Source organism: Rhincodon typus, chromosome 12, assembly GCF_021869965.1.
Source record: "Rhincodon typus isolate 14 chromosome 12, sRhiTyp1.1, whole genome shotgun sequence".
Lineage (NCBI taxonomy): Eukaryota > Metazoa > Chordata > Chondrichthyes > Orectolobiformes > Rhincodontidae > Rhincodon > Rhincodon typus.
The window spans coordinates 14233140-14256348 of NC_063343.1; the positions used below are offsets into that span (position 1 = coordinate 14233140).

The 23209-nt window shown below is 41.9% G+C and overlaps 1 protein-coding gene across 1 annotated transcript in view; it reads right to left on the minus strand.

Annotated features, from left to right (window-relative positions):
- The window catches only part of LOC109912924 (lymphocyte cytosolic protein 2-like), a 143075-nt gene that overhangs the window by 35487 nt on the left and 84379 nt on the right, over positions 1-23209 (minus strand). Inside the window, exons 11-16 of the mRNA XM_048604024.1 lie at positions 21129-21209; positions 10391-10416; positions 8926-8948; positions 4348-4452; positions 931-958; positions 773-785 (exon numbers count right to left, since the gene is read on the minus strand). Coding sequence (XP_048459981.1) covers positions 773-785; positions 931-958; positions 4348-4452; positions 8926-8948; positions 10391-10416; positions 21129-21209 — 276 coding nt within the window. The remainder of the gene's footprint in view (positions 1-772; positions 786-930; positions 959-4347; positions 4453-8925; positions 8949-10390; positions 10417-21128; positions 21210-23209) is intronic.

Sequence of the window (23209 nt, forward strand, 5' to 3'; positions counted from 1 at the left end):
CACATAAGAACTGTTTGGAATGGTCTTATCAGAAATAAAGTTTCAATCTTTTTATCCTCAACACTTTACTATTTCCACTTTAAAGTTCCTTGTTCAGTTGGCATGGCTGTACTTGGTTTCCTTCTGGCAAACCTTTACTTTCGCCTTGATGCGATTTCTTTAGGTAATGTCCCTTTAAGAGACCCTTAAACAAACTGCTAACACAGTTCGCATATTTTTTAACCTGAGCTCCTTAAACTCCTTGTGAAGCCTTCTGTTTCTGCAGCTTTCTCTGACTGATATTAAGGCACTCAATACATATATACATATATGGCCAAATAATTCTTGCCTTGACCTTACAGCCTTTTAAGGCCTTATCTTTTGTGGCCAGCCTGAAAATAAAGGATTGTCTTTCCATTTAGGATAGGAGATTTGGGGAAGAATATTAGCCTACTTATGTGCATTTCTTTGATTTTCAAAAAAATTGTGAGTTTTTCTTGCAACTCTCCAATTGGCAACCTTTTGATACACTTTCTGAAAGCTTATTGCAAAAGCCAGCTCAGAAGTATGTTAACACTGCTCTTGTTCTGATCTATCACATGGCATTATACTGAGAAGGTTTTCTGAAAGTTGATAACACTGAAGCTTGTAGCAAAGAGCTAGGAGTTTCACATTTTTGATATTTTATATTTGAGATCCTGCAATTTTGTTCTTATAAAGAAAGTAAAAGTATACCTCAGCACAAATACAGGCAGAAGTAATAAAGAGACTTATCTGATAATTGTTTACTTACTATCTTCTTCATCCTAAGAATGAAAAGAGAAGTGTGTTGTCAGAGAACATTCTTGAAATCCAACTTCCACAAATAGCAAAATAAAATGTAGAATCAGACATAATAAGATGATTTGAATTTCTTCCAGTAAACAATAAACACTTTTCGTCTACACTTACATCAAGTCTTCTGTCCGGTATACTTGGTCTGATAAACAAAAAAACAAATATGAATATTTCTTTCAATTAGATTGAAATTACTTCTCTGAAAGGGGATGCTTCAAAATAGATTTTTTTTTCACCAGTGGTGTCTGAGTTTTCACTTTATCCAGCTTTGACTCAATGGTAGCTGGTTGAAATCACTGAAGACATGGTTTAATTGTTTTAACCCAATTAATAGTCAGTGCAATCCACACTGCAAGATCACAATACTAATGTTTTTAATACTTCTTATTAGTCATGTATGTGGTCGACTCTTAACTGTCATCACTACTTACTCAGTTTAAGGGTGATTAGGAGTGTGCGATAAACACCAGCCTGGCGAATGATACGTATTAATGAAACTGTTGCACCAGTAGCATATGCTCATGTAGATTAATGTGAATGCGCAATAATGTAAACTAGGTGTTATTGAAATCAATATCCTGTTTAACATCTATTTAGTATTTCTATTGATAGAAATGATCTAACTCAATCTGGTGAATTGCTATTTGATGTCTTACACAAACACATAGCATCTACGAGCTGGTTTGTTGTTCCGCAGACGTTTTGTTACCGTGCTTGGTAACATCCTCAGTGCAGCCTCTGATGAAGCGGTGTGTTTTCCCGCCTGGCTTTTAAACTCTGGGGTCCGTTGCGATGGATTGCCTCACTTCCGGGTTTCCTCCGTAGTGGAAGGTATATGGGATCGAGTTCAATGTGTTTATTAATAGCCTGCTTCGTGGAGTGCCATGCTTCCAGGAATTCTCATGCTTGTCTCTGCCTAGCCTGTCCCAGGATCTTGGTGTTGTCCCAGTCGAAGTCGTGGTTCTCCTTGTCCATGTGAATTGAGATGAGTGAGTATTGGTTGTGTCTTTTTGTAGCCAGTTGGTGTTCATGAACTCTTGTTGTTAGTTTCCTTCCTGTTTGTCCGATGTAGTGTTTCTCGCAGTCTCTGCAGGGGATCTTGTAGATGACATTGGTCCTGTCCATGGCGGGGAGTGGGTCTTTAGTTCGGGTGAGCACTTGTCATAGGGTTGATGTGGGTTTGTGTGCCACTCTGATGCCCAGCGGTCGTAGAAGTCTTGTGGTGAGTTCTGACGTGTTCCTGATGTAGGATAGTGTGATGAGTGTGTCGGGGCATGTAGAATCTTTGTGATGCTGTTCCTGTAGGCATCTCCTGACCCAGTTCTTTGGATATCCATTATCCTTGAACACTTGGAAGAGGTATTCTTCCTCCTCCTCTTGGCATAGTTCCATGTTGCTGCAGTGTGTTGTTGCCCTTTTAAATAGTGTTTGCATGCAGCTTCATTTGTGTGTGCTGGGATGGTTACTATTGAAGTTCAATACTTGGTCTGTGTGTGGCTTTTCGGTGTACTTTCGTTTGCAGTTCCCCATTTGTCTTGCGCTCTACCATGACGTCCAGGAATGGGAGTTGTTTGTTCTTCTCCTCCTCTCTGGTGAATTTTATTCTGGTGAGGGTGTTGTTGGAGTTTGTGTGTCTCTTCTAATTTGGTCCGTTTAATGATGACAAAGGTGTCGTCTACGTAGCGTATCCATAGTTTAGGTTGGATTTGCGGAAGGGCAGTCCTTTCCAGTCTTTGCATCACTGCTTCTGCTACGAGTCCGGAGATAGGCGATCCAAAGAACTGGGTCAGGAGATGCCTACAGGAACAGCATCACAAAGATTCTATATGCCCCGACACACTTATCACACTACCCTACATCAGAAACACGTCAGAACTCACCACAAGACTTCTACGATCGCTGGGCATCAGAGTGGCACACAAACCCGCATCAACCCTATGACAAGTGCTCACCCGAACTAAAGACCCACTCCCCGCCATGGACAGGACCAATGTCATCTACAAGATCCCCTGCAGAGACTGCGAGAAACACTACATCGGACAAACAGGAAGGAAACTAACAACAAGAGTTCATGAACACCAACTGGCTACAAAAAGACACAACCAATACTCACTCATCTCAATTCACATGGACAAGGAGAACCACGACTTCGACTGGGACAACACCAAGATCCTGGGACAGGCTAGGCAGAGACAAGCATGAGAATTCCTGGAAGCATGGCACTCCACGAAGCAGGCTATTAATAAACACATTGAACTCGACCCCATATACCTTCCACTACAGAGGAAACCCGGAAGTGAGGCAATCCATCGCAACGGACCCCAGAGTTTAAAAGCCAGGCGGGAAAACACACCGACGCTTCATCAGAGGCTGCACTGAGGATGTTACCAAGCATGGTAACAAAACGTCTGCGGAACAACAAACCAGCTTGGCGAGCCAACCAACCTCAACACCCACAACCCGAGCTACAAATCTACTCCAAAACCTTAGAGACATAGCATCTACTCCCTGGTAATGCAAACCCACCAATATTGAATTGTCACCTATACCAGTATATAAACTGAAAGTGATCCATTAGATAACAAGAATTTGGATAGATGTGAATAAGTTTTTCATGGAGTCAGGGAGCTTTATACCAAGTACAGATAGGAGAAACTGTTCCATTGTGTGATTACTGCTGTTGCCAGAGTTACAACACATTTGATGGAGAGGGTCTCAGTGAACTCTTTCTGCACATTTGTACATTCAATTTCCCACTCTACCCACTCCCAAAACTAGAATGTTGTATTTGTCTCAGAGGAAGTTCAATCTCACAGACAAATCAATTTCAATCAGTTCATTGAAATTGTTGCTGCAATAACAACCCGATATGGTTAACATTTTGTCCATCTCATACCATCCCATACAGCTTTAATAAACAGAATATGCATATGCTGAGTAAATCAATTGTACACTTGATACTAAAGCTGAGGGAGGAAAACCCTACATGTAATACTTTCTAATCAGTCTGTTCAGGGATGTTAATACAAACCTCTGGAGCAGGTGGGACAGATGTAGAGATATTACCATTGCACCACAAGAGCCCCTAAAACCCAGCATTTTTTAAAACCTATTTTTCTAATCAATCTGTTCGACCACTGCACCACAAGAGGGCTCACCAAAATGTTAGATCCTCCCTTTTGGGGATTTGAACCCAGTCTCCTGGCATGGCTGGCAGGCAGGCAGGCAGGCAGGCAGGCGGGCGGGCAGGCGGGCAGGCAGACTAACAACTATGCTACCAAGGCCCCTAAGGCTAACTGTTGAAGCTTTAAAGTCAAGCACAGGAACCATTGGCATAAAACCCAAGATTTGAATAGAGACTCTAATGATCATCATCTGTTCTCTGTTAACTCATGATTTACTCTTAAAGGAACCTGCATGCCTAGCATTGTCAGAACATATTGTCCATCACATAACACCTCACTCTGCCCAAACCCCAACACACCAATATCCTGAGCTATTAAGGTTCAGGAAATGACCATGAGCTCATACCTTGGAGATGTTTGCCTCCGACCCAATGATGAATTATTTCTGTCCACTGGCACGGTTGGTTTCGGCATCCTAGGGGATGGGTCAGATCTGTTGCCAAAAGGAGGCCTATACATATTGAAAATAAACAGCTGATTTTTTTTGGGCAGTGAAGGAGAATTCATCAAAGAAATACAGAGACAAGAATTTCCAAGTATAGTTATTATGATATTAGCTTGGCTCAGTATCACCTCAGTCATTCAAGCTCCATTGCAGGACTTGATTGCAAAACTGACTGATACTTCATCACAATACTGAAGGAGTGCAGCACTGTCAGACATGCCATCATTTGGGTGAGATATTAGAGCAAGACCCTGCCTGCCCATTCAGGTGGTTGCAAAAGATCATAAAGCAGTATTTGAAAAAAAAGCTAGGGGTTTTCCTGGATAACATTTATCGACCTTAGTCAAAGCTGATTAAAAATTTATTTCTTGCATTGCTGTCTGTGGGATCTCTATGTTTGTCTGCAACGTTTAGTTATCACACTTCAAAAGTACTTCCGAAATGTTAGAACTCACTGAGGCTGAGAAAAACACTTTATAAATTCAATTTTTTTTCTTGAGTCATAGAGACCAGGAAATTTCCAAGAATTACTTCCAATATGTGCTGATTTGAATTTGGTTGTGATTGGAGATGATGAGACTCATCTTAATGTTTCTCAGATAGTGAATGCTCATAACAATCAATGAAGACTTCTGCATCTGATCACCATTTCCACACTTGGTTGGTGAATGAAGACCATGAAGATGCACTTCAATGATGATCCTTACAGTAGGATAGCACACTCATTGTGAAGGGTGCCTATATCAGGGCAAGGTATGAACGTCCAGTAAATCCTTTCATAGTTACAGTCTTAGGACCAAATCTACAATATAGGGCTTAAAACATTAGTCATGTAGACCACTCTGATACTTCTTTTGTATTTCAGTATTTCAGGACAAAATCTGCTAAATTCCTGATGTATTTATAGTTTGTAAGCATGTCTTGTGCTTCAGCTATCCTGGGCATATCCCTTCATTGTTGAAAATATTTGCATACGTTTGACAAATAAAATGATTTGTAAAGTGTGGCAACATCTTTGTCAACATCTTTTCAGTTAATAGACTGACAGACTAAAGAATAGTCCCTACCATCTTTTTATCCCTTTATTCTTTCATGGGATGTGGGCATCGCTGGCAAGGCTAGCATTTGTTACACATCCCTAATTACCCCCAAACCAAGTGTTTTGCTAGGCCATTACAGAGGGGACTTAAGAGTCACCCCGCATTGTTGTGGGCCTGGAGTCACATGTAGGCAGGACCAGCCAAAGTTGGCAGATATCCTTCCCTTGAGGACATTAGTGAACCAAATGGGTTTTTACAACAAGACTGACAGTTGGTATGATCTCCATCGTGTGACTAGCCTTATATTCTGGATTTATTAACTGAATTCAAATTCCTGCCATGGTAGGATTTAAACTTGTGTGCCCAGAGCATTGACTTATGGCTTTTGGTTAACTAGTCCAGTGACAGTACCACTATGCCACCCTCTCTTCTTTTAAAGTAATAGGACAGCCCAAGGAGATTTTTTATCGAAGGAAGATAAATATTAGAATTGAAATGAATATGAATTTTTTTACCAGCTTGAAGTTGGGTTTCCTTTTTATAACATATCAAGTGTGCTAAGGCTGAGTTTACTTGATCTTCTCATTCACCAGCTAGGATAAGTGGTCAGTATCCCTTGTTGCGGATGATACAAAGATAGATGGAGGGACAGGTAGTATTGAGGAGATGGGAGGCTGCAGAAGGATTTAGACAAGTTAGGAGAGTGGGCAAAAAAGTGGCAGATGGAATACAACGTGGGAAAGTGAGTTCATGCACTTGGTAGGAATTATAGTGGCATGGACTATCTTCTAAATGGGGAGAAAAATCAGAAATGTGGAGTGCAAAGGGACTTGGGAGTCCTAGTCCAGGATTCTCTTAAGGTAAACTTGCAGATTAAGTCGGTAGTTAGGAAGGCAAATAAACAATGTTGGTATTTATTTCAAGAGGACTAGAATGTAAAAGCAAGAATGTACTTCTGAGGCTTTATAAGGCTCTGGTCAGATCACATTTAGAGTATTGTGAGCAATTTTGGGCCCCATACCTCAGGAAGGATGAAATGGCCCTGGTGCGGGTCCAGAGGATGTTCATAAGAATGATCTCAGGAACGAAAGGCTTAACGTATGAGGAACGTTTAAGGATGCTGGTTCTATACTCAATGGTATTTAGAAGGATGAGGGTGGATCTAATTGAAACTTACAGAATACTGAACGGTCTGGATGGAGTGGATGCTGGAAGATGTTTCCATTAACAGGAGAGACTTGGACACAAGGGCACAGCTTTAGAGTAAAGAGAAGACCGTTTAGAACAGATGAGGAGGAGCTTCTTCAGCTAGACAGTGATGAATCTATGGAATTCATTGCCACAGAAGGCTGTGGAGACCAGGTCATTGAGTATATTTAAGACAGAGATAGATAGGTTCTTGATTGTCAAGGGGATCAATGGTTACAAGGATAAAGCAGGAGAATGAGGTTGATAAACTTATGAGCCATGATTGAATGGTGGAGCAGACTCGATGGGCTGAATGGCCTAATTTCTGCTCCTATGTCTCAAGGTTATCCTATTTGCTTTTCCTCTTGAATAAAGGGTTCAATTTCTGTAGCACCTTTCATAACCTCACCTCACACCAAAGTGCTTCATTGCCAATTAAAAGCTTTTGAACTGCAGTTACTGTTTTAAAGTAGGAAACATGGGAACCTATTTGCACAAAGCGAGTTCCCACAGAGACAATGGCAAGGTATTAACACTCCTACTCCTTTTGAAACATTGCCATGGGATCTTTTATATCTAACTGAGAGAGAGGGGCAGATGGGGTCTTGGTTTAATGCCTCATTTGAAAGCTCAGAAATCACACGTCATCAAGTTGAAGCCAGCACCTCCACATCATTAGAAAGATAGCACCTGCAATGGTACAATGCTCCATTAGAATTGCACAGTCTGTGAGCCTGGATTAAAATCTTATGCAAGAAGTGGGCTCTGAGCCCACTGTTAACAATTACTCTCTCATCCAGTTGTCTTTTGGAGGCTCCATGTAATATACAACAGTGCTTCCATTTTTGAGATGGTGGAAAATATATTGGAAAACATAATCTTGAACTGATTTGAGTTCATGGCTTGTAGTCTGGATAAACTGTGATCTCAATCACTGTTTCGCCCGCTCCCAAAGGTAGTTCACTTAAATAACCACACTGATCATTCTAAATAAGAAGTAAAAACACCTAATTCCCATTCATGTAAATGAGTATATTTCAATGGCTGCAACAAAAAGTCAAATTTACAGAAGGCATCAAACTAGACAGGGAGAGGTTCATGAATTAAAGGACACAAGGTACGGAACAATGATCACTGACAAGTTTGATGCAAGAAGAAAATATTGGGTAACTTAAATAATGTTATACTGAAATGACTGATGATGAATTTGAGAGCTTGAAGTTTCATTAACCTCCGATTGTTGACAGTCAATTAGCTATTATCGGGCATTAGCTTATTGAACAATGGTTTACTAGCTAGACAAAAGAGGAAAATAGAAGTATGAAGAAGTCATATTTGAACCGTACAATGTTCTGGTCAGACCACACGTCATGTTCATGGACACCACAGGAGATATTCAATTCTTCGACTAATTCTGAACATCAGTAAGTGGATTTATGAGGAATTACTAAAACAGCTGGGCTTTATAGATTTCACAGGCACAGATTTCACCAGGGTCTCTGCAGTTAATGTTTGATGATAGGGTGAATAAATTTTGCTTGCATTCCTTGTATACAGAATGAGGGATGATCTGATCAAAATCTTCATGGAATTTTGGAATGGTTAAAGCAGAAAAGGCAGTGATTTGTCCCATTGTGATGCTGCTGGCTTTCTGTAAGGACAACTCAGTGAGTCCCACTCCCTCACCCATAGTCCTAGGAATGTTTCCTCTTCCGGTGCTCATGAGGCAGATGGAGAGAAACTCTCTCATCAGGTGAAGGATATCAGAATGAAAGGGGTGTGACTTTAAAATAAAGCAAAGAGTGATGTCGGAAGCATTTTTCTCAGGCAAAACGTAGGAAATCAGGAACTCTATCCGATGTGGTACTGGATCAAATGAAGTTTTCAAGCCTGGAATTGATAGAATTTTGTCAGGTTAGGGTGTCAAGGGATATGGAACAATAGTGGGTAAACAGAGCTGAACTGTAGATGTGCCATGACCTAACTGAAAGACAGAACAGTTCCAAGTGGCTGAATGGCATTCCCCTGTTCCTGCAAGAGAAAGTGTTTGTCAGGTAGACTCATGCACTTTTCTCTGCTTTGTTCCAGCTGGAAGGCGAAATGGTGACCTGTGCCTCGGGAGTGTGTGAGCTACAGTAAGTGACCCGAACCTGCATACTCAAGGTCACATCGACCCCTGTTGACCAGTGCTCAGACAGAAGAGAAAAAGAGAGTAGTTCAAGTGAAGAGGTAGTTCTGAAACATTGCTTACCTGGGTGGTCCAGGCATGGCAGGCTGAGGAAACAGAAAAACACAAGGATGATGAGAAGACAGTCTAGATGCATATGATAAAATATTTAACACAGAAGGTGCTGATCAAACTAAATTTACTTTGTGAACTACTCAGCTGTACATATGAGTAACTGAGTTCTCTTCCTTATATTTTTCTCTGTTCCAACTCTTGTTGTTTGATGGATGGGACAATTGTGAAATAGACTTGCTGGTGAATATTTGAGAGGTGGTCGATTTTACTCCAGTGCTTTTCCTTGTGGGACACTGATACTCCTGCTCCTCCTGGCACCCACAAAGGAAAGTGTAAAATAATGGACTTTCCGAGTCCCAGATCTCTCCAGTCTGAGTAGTGGGAGATGGGGGAGAAAGGGAAGAGCACCACTCCCAAGTGATTAGAATTATAACCGGAGCGTGCAATATCATCAAAAATCTCAGCATAAGCAAAAGCCAGGGGAACCTGGGCAACTTCTGGCAATCAAAAGGAACTTTAACTCCCTACCCAAGCAGAAAGGGTTAAACCATTCTTCCTTCAGCAAAGTGACAGCAAGTTACCTTGCAGAAAACGAGCTGATGACTTGTAAATAGTCAGACAAAATAGATAAACTCCTGAAATATGGGACTTGAACCTCTGAGGCCTTACATCATCATCACACATTTGATATCTTTGCTATCATGTGGTCCTGGATCCTCCACCTCAACACGTAACTTTGGATTTCACTCATATTGGCCACACCAATTATCATCAGGGCTCTCAGGTATACGGGACAATCAATTGGACACTATCAGTGACTTGTCCCTCTTCTCATTTTTTGTTCCCTATTTCTAAGCTTTTGCTGACTTGTTTCTTTTTTGGATCAGAGTCTGACCCAGTGTGATCTGGAATCAATTGATTTTGTTTTAATTTTGATTCCTGGCATCACATTGGCTGAATGCTCCAGGCATGTCTTACTTGGATACGATATTCCCACCATAGCGCTCACCTCCGCTGGTCCCCACCATTCCAAACTACCGTGTCAACTGAGGGCTCACCCATTTTTCTGGTGTTGTATGTATGCAACAGGTAGAAATCAAATTAGCTAGGGGTCCAGCTCTCTAATGACACAACAGAAAGTGAGTCTCATGGTCCTTTATGTTAGAGCGTCTGTAGCCAAATTCTGCACATTGTTTCATTGTCTATTTTCATTAAGGCAAACAAAAAATATTTACTCTTTGTACATAGTTAATATTAGCGAGAAGGTTCTTATTATTTAGAAAAATAGTTCAGGAATCAACCTGTTTTAAAGAAGTTATATGTTTTTCTGCATTGCACTTAACTTACTTTATAAATGCAAAACATACCTTATGTTAATTCAATAATAAACAGGTTCACCTCTGAGACACACAAACAATGAAAGGGAGACAAAGGGAGGTGTTCAGTCAGATAACGGAATGAAATGTCTTCTTACCTTTTCTGGAAATGGAGATTTCTTCACTAAAAAGAAACAATTCATAAATAAGGGATATTAAAATTCCTTAAGAGAATCAAGTGAGCGGCATGGCGGCTCAGTAGCTAGCACTGCTGCCTCTCAGTTTCAGGGACCCTGGTTGGATTCCACCCTTGAATGACTGTCTGTGTGCAGTTTGCATATTCTCATCATGGGTCTGCATGGGTTTCCTCCAGGTGCTCCAGTTTCCTTGCAAAGTCCAAAGGTTAGGCAGTTTGGCCATGCTAAATTGCCCATAGTGTCCAGGGATATGCAGGCTAGGTGGATCAGCCATGGGGAATGTAGGGTTACAGGTATGGGGGCAGGATGGTTTTGGAAGGTTGGTGTGGATTTGATGGGCCAAATGGCCTGCTTCCATGCTGTAGGGATTCTATGAAGTTACAGACCACAGAGAGACCATGATCAGAGAACAGACAAATAGAAATTACTGCGAAGTGTGATAATGAGGCATGTATTATGGATACATTTTCATTGCTTGTTCAAAGAAGAGAAACCAGAATTCACATCAATCATTTCCAAATCTTATGTCACCATTATAATGATAATTATCCAGTTCTCCTTTGACAGCCACAATGGGGCACTGGCTAGCATTGATGCCTCACAGTGCCAGGGAACTGGGTTCAATTCCAGCCTTGGATGACTGTCTATGTGGAGTTTCCACATTCTCCCTGAGTCTGGATGGGTTTCTGCCGGGTAGTCCAGTTTCCTCCCACAGTCCAAAGATGTGCAGGTTAGGTGAGTTGGATTGGCCATGCTAAGTTGCCCTGTAGTGTCTAAGGATGTGCAGGTGGATTAGCCGTAGTTAAATGTGGGGTTATGGGAATACAGTGGGGAGCTGGGTCTGGCTGGGATGCTCTTTGGAGTGTTGGTGCGGATACAGTGGGTCAAATAGCCTCTTTCGCACTGTAGGGATTCTATGAATCTATTAATCTACTTCCAGCACCCTGTATCCTAACATGCTGCATTAAAAATTCTACAACTTTGTTTTTTTTTCTATTCACCTTTAATCAGTGTCTTCTGACTTTTGACCCTTCAGCCAACAGGTACAATTTCTCCCTCTCCAGCCCCCTCATGATATTGAAACTTCATTAAAACTCTTCTAATCCTTTTTTAAGGAGATCTGTCCCAGGGACTTAGGTCCATGCCTGTAATCATGTTCCCACACTTGGGAATTTAGTCACAGACCTACTTCCTAGTTACTGAGATTTTGTTGATCTTTTGTGACATGGCCCCACCTTGCTGTGTTCAGTTTCCCCAATGATTGAGGGACCTCAGTCTCCTGCTCAGCCTCTGCCTGGCGACTGGTTTGCCAGTTTTTGCAGCTGTATGATGATTGTGCACAGACCATGCTCATGTCTCACAGCAGATCTGAGCCTCCAGTCGCCTTGGAAAACTCCCGCATTGTACCAAGCCACCAATCTGCTGGAAGGTGTGGTAGTTAGCATGCAATAACATCCCCATGTTCAGGAAATCACACCCATGCACCTCTGAATTGGAACCTGGAATGTCAGCACCTTCATGGTTACCCACAACAGAGACAGACACAAACGTCACAGGCCAACAAAGACAGTCCCCCAGGATCACACTCTTATAGAGATGAGTTGAGAATTACACCTCAACAGAGACAGTCCCGCAGGATCACACCTCAATAAAGTAGATCTCCAAGATCATACCCCAACAGAGACAGATCCCCAGGATCACATCCTAAGGGAGACAGACTCCAGGATCACACTCCAACAGAGAAACTCTAGCATAGATTAGGAATTCAGATGGTCTCCAGTTAGCAAGGCAACACCCCCTCCCACTCCCTGGACGACATATCCATCCTCAGCCTCCTCCAGTGTCACAATGACGCCATCCGGAAACTGGAGTAGCAGCACCTCATATTCCACCTTGGGAGCCTACAACCCAATGGTCTCAATGTGGACTTTACTAGTTTCAAAATCTCCCCACCCTCAGCCTCATCCCATGACCAACCTTCCCCCTCATCCCCGCCTCCTTGACCTGTCTGTCTTCTCTCCCACCTATCCACTCCTCCCACCCCACTGACCAATCCCCACCACTGCCTACCTGCACTCATGAATCACCATCCCACTTACCTTCCCCAGCCCGACCCCTCCTCTGTCTATTTATTTCAGAGCTCCCTTCCCCCTCCGCCATTTCTGAAGAAGGGTCCCAACCTGAAACGTCAGCTTTCCTGCTCCTCTGATGCTGCCTGGCCTGCTGTGTTCCTCCAGCTCCACACTGTGTTATCAATATACCATTTGTCTTCCTACTTGCTTGCTACATCTGCCTGTCTGTTTTTTTGACAATGGCACCCAGATCTCTTGTACATCCACATTTCTCAATTTTTCACCATTTAAACAATATTCAATTATTTAAATTATGAATTATTAATTGAGACATGATGTACAGGAGAGGACCAACTGAAATATTAAAATATGCCTATCTATGGGAGGACTTTCAAAAAGCAGAACAACATATTGGGGTGGACGCTACCATCAAAAATAAGTTTGTTTAACATCTCGGCGACACTCACTGAGGTGCGTGTCTCATGACTGTGAGCCTCCCCCTCATGAAGAGTCAATATGCCACTCTTGTTAGTACAAATGCTCCAACACTTGAAACCACCGAAGAATTCTACACTGGTCTTGACTAATTCCTTGCCCAAATGTTAGCAGGTGACAAACTAATCCTCCTTGGAGATTTCAATGCCATAGTCGAGAAAGGCACAAATCTCTGGCAATGGTGAAAAGCAAGAAAGAAGTAGGGGAAGCAAACTCTAATGGAGCTCTCCTCCTGATGACGTATGTAGAGCATAACCTTGTTGTAACCAATAGTCAGTTTCACCAGTAAGAGCAGGACAAAACCTCATAGCAATATCCATGGTTTAAACACTGGCACCTGTTCAACTCGAGCCAAACAAAACATAGAGATGTCCACCTCACTTACAACATGACAGGCACTTCAAGACCAATCAACACCTTAACTGATCAACCATCTCCATTTGCCTGGCACCCAAACAGCGGATGCCACAGAATCAATGCTGCAAAAAAATTAATGTTGAAAGCCTTAAAGATCCTATTAAGGCAGCTGTTCTCAGTCACTGCCTTATTGTCAACGTCTCAACATCCACTCACTGGAAGCTACGAGGTTGCCTGTCAAATTGGTCAACTGTAAAGTCCAACATGACAAGCAGTTGCAATTGCTATCAGGAAACATCGTGACTAGTTTCACCAAAATGACTGAGAGATACAGGATAGAATTAAATGCAAGCACAAAGCTTTCAGTGACAGAAAGTTTATCCACAGCTCAAGAGAAAAGCAGGTGGCTGATACAACATGAACCCAGTGCTCATGATTATCTTCAAGAAGGGAGACAAGACCAATTGCAGTAACTACTGTTTGCCACAAGAGGAACTCCTTCCAGTGTTCCACTGTGGTTTATGCCCATCGAGAGGCATGACAGACAAGATCGGGCACTCTTTGAATTCAAGACAAGTGGAAGGAACTAGAGAAAACAGTGTATATGGTCCTTTAAGATTCATGGAAGTTTTCAAGCTTATGGAGTATCCTTCTTATATCTGGCTGCCCTCAGAATTTAGTCCCCATCTTCTGTCTACCCTGCAATAATGAACAAGCTATGATCCTCACCAATGAAATCACGCTATCTCAATGAAGACTGGGGTCAGTCAAGACTGTTATTGCACCAACACTTGTCTCAGTTTTCCTCACTGCAAAACTGCATCTCTCCTCTGGCAAGTTACCATATACTCAGAGCTATTTAACAGAGCAGCCAGGAAAGTACCACTCTACACAATCTTCAATCCAAAACCAAAACCACTCTAACCTGTTCCTTTTGTTTTGGATGATTTCTAATGAAGACTTCAGATATAAATGACAAAATTCACCATTGTCTTCAATGTTTCAGCTTAGTCTTTAGCTGACTCAAGAAAATATTATTTGATTATCATGATCACAAACTAGAGACTACCTAGCAGCAGCAGTGATCCCTAAACTCTTATATGTTTTGTAAACTTGGGCAACCAACAGCAGACACCTCCAAACATTGGAGAAGTACCAGGTTCCTCCAAATCCTGTCACACGAATGGCAGTCATGGAAGGAACACTTCTAGGTGGACAATGTAAACATTCAAAAATCAAGTCTCTGAAGAAATAGGACATCCCTGCCGATTGAGTCATCAAGAGTGAAGAATAGCATACAGGCACAGAATTTATAGGCAGGGAGATCAATGGGCAGAGGCATGAAAAGATCATACAAATGGTGTGAGTGAAGTGTCAAATAAGAAGTCTCTGCAGGTGATCAGAAATGTCAGATGGTGTGAGTAAAATGTCAACAGCTGAATAGTAAGTGAAGGGGATAACCTATAATCCAATTAAATGAGTCAGAGAGATAATTACAAAAAAATAAAAATAAGGTGGTGCTAGAGACAAACAAAATGGAGAGAATAACATGATAGGTTCAAGAGTCATGTGCCGAGGCTCTAACCAAAGTAAAAATTAATCCAAAACTGTACCAACTAATTAAGGTAGAGAGATCATAAGTTATCAAAGTGATGGTATTGAAACAGGACAGTAAGGAAGATTTTACAAATACAGAACAGTATGGTGGGATTACATGTAGCGCGGCATGACCCAAGATCATGGTTGAGGTCGTCTTCATGGACACGGAACTTGGCTATCAGTTTCTGCTCAGCAATTCTGCAATGTCGTGTATCTTGAAGGCCACCTTGGAGGACGCTTACTGAAGTTTGGAGGCTAAATGTCCTTGACCACTGAAGTGGTCCCTGACTGGGAGGGAACATTCCTGTCTGGCAATTGTTGCGTGGTGTCCATTCATCCATTGTTGTAGCATCTGCATGGTCTCACCAATATACCATGCCTCGGGGCACCCTTGCCTGCAGCGTATGAAGTAAACAACATTGGCCGAGTCACATGAGTATCCGTCATGTACGTGGTGGATGGTGTTCCCACATGTAATGTTAGTATCAATGTAGATGATCTGACATGTTTTGCAGAAGTTGCCACGGCAGCGTTGTGTGGTGTTGTGATTCCTGTTATCCGGAAGGCTGGGTAGTTAGCTGCGAACGATGGTCTGTTTAAGATTTAGCAGTTGTTTGAAAGTGAGAAATGGCAGTGTAGGGATGATCTTGGTGAGATGTTCATCATCATTGATGACATGTTGAAGGTTGTGGAGAAATGGCATCATTTCTCTGCTCCAGGGGGAGTATTGGACGATGAAGGGTATTCTATTGGTTTTGTTTTGAGTTTGTTTTCTGAGGGGGTCATTGTGGTTTTTCACTGTGGCACATCGGAACTGGCGTTCAATGAGTTGAGCATCGTATCACATTATTATGAGGGTGTCTTTCAGCATCTTTAGGTGTCTGTCGCATTCCTTCTCCTCTGAGCAGATCTTGTGTATACGCAGAGCTTGTCTGTAAGGGATGGCTTCTTTAACACGTTTAGGGTGTAAGCTAGAGAAGTGCAGCATCATGAGGTTATCTGTGGGCTTGCGGTAGAGTGAGGTGTTGAAGTGTCTGTCCTTGATGGAGATGCTTGTGTCCAAGAATGAGACTGATTCTGAAGAAAAGTCTATGGAAAGTCTGATGGTGGGATGAAACTTATTGATATCATTATGTAGGCATATCAGTGATTCCTCGCCTTGAGTCCTGCATATTATTGAGCTCTGTAATACTGCATTCTTTGATGGAGCAGTGAGGGGAAGAATTTGAGACTGAGTGGCCCCGAGTGTTTTGAGTTAATGAGTGTTTTGGTTAATCTGTAGAATGTTAACAAACACTAAATGCCAGGGCAGCAGACAGCAGAGAAATATCCAGAGCCTGCAGACGCAAAACATTTATCTGTCCCTCTCCCTCCTTGCCTCAGAGAAACCAAGAATGCTCAAAAGAAAGAATTCATACAAGAAAACATCGAGGTCTATCCGATCGAACATCAAATTGATGAATGACCATCATCCTACAGGCAACACTGTCTCATCAATGGTAAAAATTAAACTAAGCTGTGAGAGACAACTTAATCCACTCTTCAAATCTGGATTTATGATCACCAGAATTTTGTTTATTCTGTTGATTTTTTTTTCCACCTGTAAAATCTATGTCAAGCTATGTGTCTTTTAACTGTCTAATTGAGAATGAATGTGTGTTAAGGATTTTTGACAGTTGCAAAGCAGTAGATTAGAAATCCTTTCTTATCTCTGCTTTTTGATTTTTTGTCTTTCTCTTTGATTTAAGTAGTTATTTTTGTCTTTCTCTTTGCTTTAAGTGTTTTACATAAATAGTTATTTTCTGTTAGAGACGAAATCTGGTGTAGATTGTTTTTGACCTGAATAGCAGTCATGATGGCAAATTGGTCATTTTGGTGGTCTCAATGGAATTTTATACATTTTGTAATGATTTGTGGAACAGTGGGCATGATTTTTGGAGCATTTTTCCCGGTTAAGTCATAAGAATTAGATATCGCTTCACTAACCTCTCACAGAAATGTTCCTACTTTTCAGTGAGGTCAGAGAAAACAACTTTAGAAAATTATGCGAAATGGTAAAATGAGTTTTAGAACAAATTTCAAAGCCTGTGATTGTAAGAAGTAATGGACATGTTTTGATCAGTTCCTGCCTATAGGGGTGAGCATTCACATGTGCACTACAGACAGAAACTGGTGCAGTTCTTGGACCAGACTTACTATACTGCTGTATTTAGCTTAAAGCAGGGAGGAGGATTAGCAACAAAATGATGGCTGCTGTCCCTGTTATAGGATCTCTCCTTCATGTGAAGCAACATGAACAGAAAGTTTGTTGTTGTTTTCTCCTGTAAAATGATTTTACAGTGGATTACAGTCACCTTTCTGTGGTAGTCTTATTAGTTGTACATGCTACACATGATGTACACACACACACACACTCAATTTGACTCAGTCATTAAGATCTTGGAATAGGAACAGGAGAGTAGTGTTTCGGCAGCTTTCTTCATGACTGAGCAGCCTGCTTGAGGATCCATTCTACTCAACCCCCACGGGGAAGGGGGTAGAAGAGGTGCCCTAAAAATAGTCTGTTTTGCTACCAACCTGGCTGGAAAACCACATCCCCGCCTCTTCGACCTGTTTGTTTCCTCTCCACCTAGCCTCTCCTCTATCCCTCTTCTATCCGCCTCCCACTCTCTCCCTATTTATTTCAGAACCCCCTTCCCCTCCCCCTTTTCTGATGAAGGGTCTAGGCCCGAAACGTCAGCCTTTCTGCTCCTATGATGTTGCTTGGCCTGCTGTGTTCATCCAGCCCTGCACCTTGTTGTCTCGGATTCTCCAGCATCTGCAGTTCCTACTATCTCTACTTCAACATTGATATTGCTGCCATGTAGGAGACTCAAAGAGCTGGCAAAGGGCAGCTGAGGGAAGAAGGTGGTCGTTATACTTTCTTCCGGATGGGAAAACCCAAGGATAAACCCAGGATGTACGGAATTAGATTCGTTATCAAGAACAAATCTGTCAACCAACTCTCAGAGCTCCATACTGGCACCAACAATCACCTCTTGACTATCCATCTGCAACTTACCAAAAACCAGCAGGCAATGATTGTGATTGACTGAGCTTTAACCCTTGATACATAGATGAGTCCAAAAGAGCCTTCTACCCCACCCTGGACATGATACTGACCAACATCCCTCAGGAAAATAAAATGATTCTCCTTGGAGACTTCAAGGGTTGGAAAGAAAAGAATCAGGAATTACAACTGTAATGGATTCTCCTGCTCACCAAATGTGCAGAACTTCAGCTTGTCACAAAGATCATGCTGTTCCACCAAAAATACAAACACAAAACTTCTTGGAGGCATCCACGATCAAAGTGTTTCAAAGACTCCCTGAAGGCTTCCCTCAAGAAATGCAATATTGATGTCAAGGTTTGGGAGACTGTCATTCAGAAGAAACTGACTTGGAAGAAGGTCCTGCATGAAGGGACACAATTCTTTGAGAACTTCTGTCAGCGTGAGAAGTACAGAAAAGGAACCGGAGAAAGGAATGCTAGTGATCTTGAGGCCAAAAACCAATTCCACCTATGGGAAGTCCCTGCCAAATGTGTGGTTGGAGAGGTAGCTCTAGGATTGGGCTCATTAGTCGCACAAAGACCCACAGAGCCTTTGACCAATGACACAGAGTTTCCTCGGTGGATAATCATTTTAGTAAGCCAGTGATTACTGATAATGTGTTTGCTTTACAGATTTATGGTATATGTTCTTTCCTTCAATACTCACACAGGGCTTGAACGGTAGGCAGAAGGTTTATAAAACACAGACAGGGCAGTGTAGTGAGACAGCACAATGTCTCTTTGAAATGAAAAACTTGGGTTAAAATCTACCTTCACTTATAGGATGAAAGTCTCTTTCTTGTAGATATATGTTGGTAGTTTCAAGTCAGTGCCCAGCAGTCACCCGTAAGCATAAAATCAGGCTCTGAACCGATGCCTTCTTAAATGGGCATTAGCAAATTCTGAGGTCACTATTTTGCAGCAGAGCAGGGCATTCTCACTCATGCCCTGGTCAATAAGCACCATTAAAACAAGAAAATTGGTCTTCATCATGTTTGTAGGACCAGCATAAATTACGACAGTGAGAACACCTCAAAATAACTTAACTGGATAGACAGTAATCTGGGAGGTCCTGATACAATGGAATGAGTTCTTGGTTGAGTTTGGGGGTCAGATACATGGTTGTGACAAAGTCGAGAAGGCTTTTCTGGGAGGCCTATGATTTATTTTGACAATACCAAACAGCAGACATAAAACAGTTTAAATCTGTTTAGATCCTGCCTGATTTTGCTCTTCCAGTGATGTCAATGCTGCTTTTACGAGATGACTGTGGCCCTGTGTTTGTCAGCCTTCATCCTGATTGATCACCATAAACATTCATGAATGGGGACAACTGGCTCTGTGCAACATGAGCATAAAAACACCTTGTTCATTCACAAAGTCCCAGATGATGGTGATGCCTCATAATCACGTGTAGCAAACCTGGATAACAATTCAGTCCTTGGGCTGATAAGTGACAAGTAACATTCACAGTGCACACTAAAGACAGACTTATGAGACTTAGATTTATACAGTGCCTTGCATGACTGCAGAGTACTCCAAAGCAGCTAACAGCCAAGAGAATCTTTTTTGAGATGTAGCTATTGTTGTAATGTAGGAAGTGTTTGCTTCATGACCATCTTCAGTAAGCGAGAACTTAAACATTTCCCTTTGATATTCAATGTCCTTACCATTGCTGAAACTTCATCATTAACATCCTGGGGGTTACCACTGACCAGAATTTGAACTGGACTTACCATACAAATACTGTGGCTGCAGGAGAAGGTCAGGGGTTTGGAATACTGCAGCGAGTGGCTCACTTCCTGATTCCCCAAAGTCTGTCCATCTTCTGCTAGGCACAAGTCAGGAGTGCAAAGGAATACTCCTCATTTGTCTGGAAGACTGCAACTCCAACAACACTCACGTAGCTTGAAATCTTCCAGAACAAAGTAGCCTGCTTGATTGGCATTACATCTACAAACATCCACTCCCTCCACCATTGACCCTCAGTAGCAGAAAAATGTATCATCTTCAAGATGCATTCCAGCGCCTCCTACAGGCTTCTTAGACTGCACCTTCCAAACCCACATCCTCTACCTCCTAGAATAAGAAAGGCAACAGATGCATGAAAACACCACCACCTGAAAGTTCCTCTTCATTCCACACCCAATCCTGACTTGGAAATATATCACTGTTCCTTCAGTGTCACTGGGTCAATATCCTGGAACTCCCTTCTGAAAGTTACTTTAGTGTCCCTATGTTCCAAGGAGTGCAGTGGTCCAAGAAAAGGGCTTACCAGCACCTTCTCAAGGGCAATCAGGATGGGCAATAAATGCCAGTCCGACTAACAAAGCTTGCATCCCAGGAACATAGATTTAAAAGAATCTTTTTCCCACTAAATTGAACAGGCTAACAGCTGCTCTAGCAAATAAATTGAGGCTCAGGTGCATTCTTTTATGAAAATTGGTAAAAAAGTTTTACAATGTGTATTGTTGTTACCTGGAACACAATGCATGAAAGGGTAGTGGAAGCAGATTCAATCCTAACCTTCCAAAGGGAATTGTAAATATCCTTGAAGAGGCAATTTACAGGTCTATAGGAAAGAACAGGACACTTGGACAAATTGTACAGTTATTTCAAAGAACTGGCACAGGTATAATGGACCAAACTAAATGAGATTTAACATGGCACAATGTGATCTCAGCCTCTTATGGATGAGTTCAGGTAAACATCTGATATCACATTGAAATGCATAAAACATGACAATATGTTGGAAATGTAATGAAACTTCAGAAAAATATAAGGTTTGTAATCACATTTATTAGGGAATAAGGAATTAACCTTAGAACAGGTGACTGTTTGATCAGAGATGGTTTTTATGGAGTTTTAAAGGAGGCAAGAGAGCGGTATTGAGACAAAAAGAATTAAGAGGGAATTCAGAATTTATAACTTGGACAATCAAAGTCAGGGTACCTGGTGGTGTAGTGAAGGGATTACAGCCCAAACTAACTTGTTACTTGACGCCAGTCCAGCAAAGTATGGAGTATTGCTGCAGAATCATGTACCAATTAATACTATGAGAAGAACTGTCTAAGGATAACACTCACTCATTGAAGGGGAATCTCTTTCACTGTGTCCGGATGCTGACTGGTCCAAAGTGGGTTTCCTACTTCTGTCGACAACAGGAGCTGAAAGGAAATGGATAACCTGATTTTCCAACTGTTGAAACCCAAAGGTGCACTTAACGTAGATACTCAGAAGATGCCACTCTTTGGAAAATCCTCAAAGAATAAAGCCAAATATTTCTGCTCATATTTCTCTTCAGATGGGCTTCACAGTCTCACCTGGGAGCAGAATGTACAGAAGACAAAGTTGATCAAAGGACAAGATAATATAAAAAGGTTGATCTCAGAATTTGGAAAAATATAGACAGACACCATTTTCTCCAGACCAGAACACAGCAGTGTCTCCTTCAAATTTGAGCCAGGTGTTCACAGATGATGTTAGGAAACACATCCTCACAAAGGGGGCAGTGGAATTTTGAGACCCTCCATCTGTTAAAAGCTCATTTCCCTAACGTCTAATGGAATTGTTGGAGGTGTTTCAAAGTTGCCTGCCTGAAACCATCTGGAGGCAAGAATGGACCAATTTAGGAGCGAAGCACGGAGCCAGAAATGCCTGTGAGAGTGAGGGTAAATGTTGATCACAGGTGGAAGGATTTGCCCTTTGAGATGAAAATGACAGAAGCCTGTTACAGGTCTCAGGGAGGAGTTTGAATTAAGAGTCTTGCCAGGTTAGGGGGTTGTTACCATCCTGGCATGGCATCGGAATCAGAGCAGTGGACATCGAGTCCAGACTCTACTCGAACACACTGGAGGATGTAGCTGGATCAAAAACAGAAATTGCTGGAAAATCTCAGCAGGCCTGGAGAGAAAGCAGAGTTAAAATTTTGGGTCCAGTGACCCTTCTGGATCTGGTCCTTGAACTAGCTGCATCCTGCAATGTTTTCATTCATTGTGCTCTCCTGAATAAGGCCCTCCAGAGAGGAGTGAACATAAAGCTAGTGAGGATCTGCAAGGGAATAATTCAGCGGCAGAGGATTAGCGATGGGAGAAGGGGTGAGTTATGGGGGATGGCACGGAACAGAGTGCCCCTACTAATCCTAACTCTATTGCAAGATGAAGTCGCACCCTCCTTGACCTTCTGTGCCACCTTTGTCTCCCTTATGGGGTCCAGCCTTCCAGCTCCCCTGTGGCATTTATGGTTTGTTTGGCAGACATAAGAAAATTTCTCTCTTTCTCTTTCAGGACAACCACAGCAGCATCAGTGATAGATTTTGTGTCTGAATGAGTCCACCACTTCTTCTGAACTAGCTCAATTCCCATTCCCACCAGTTCCAACTGGACTGGAAACAGTCTCCATATCAATTAAGGACTCACTTTCCACAAAACTCCAAACTCTAGTCAGAGTCCACCAGAGACAGGTTTTTGATACAGAAACAAGCCTGAGTCCCGCGACGCTGGGCCAAAAAAATCAGGCTTAAATGATGTACAATAAATGAGCTGCCTTTAGGTTTCTGAGTAACAATTGGAGGAGTTTTAAAGGGTGGTGCTTTGGACAAAATACAGTGACCGGGACATAAATCACACTCAGAATTCACAAAATCCTGGAGAAAAGTCTTTCCTAACTCAGACACATAAACAAAATATCAACCTACTCAATTAGACAGATTTTTAGAACACAATCTAAAACATTTACTTATCAAACCTTATTCTTAAAGGAAGTAACAGCATGGTTAAATTAATGTAGCTGACACAGGTTTATTACAAAAATAAGCATTTTGCTTAGAACCTATTACTAACTTGATTTTAACCAATTACAATGATTTAAAAAGGATGTTATTGAGCTTTTTCCCAATTCCATCAGGGTGCTTTAGCCAGTCCTTTAACAATTAAAACAAATTCAGTTTGAAATTGTGCAGTATCCTGCAAGTCACTGTCATTGCAGTCCTGCAAGAGGAGGTCATCGATTTTTTCAATGTTTTCTAATCAACCTCTTCAGTGATATTATGACACAGTTTGGATTTAACCCAGGTCTCCCCGTCCAGAGGTAGGGACACTACCATTGCACTACAGGAGTCCTTGTTAGGCCATTGATGATGACTAAAGGACACTGATTGCACACTTGA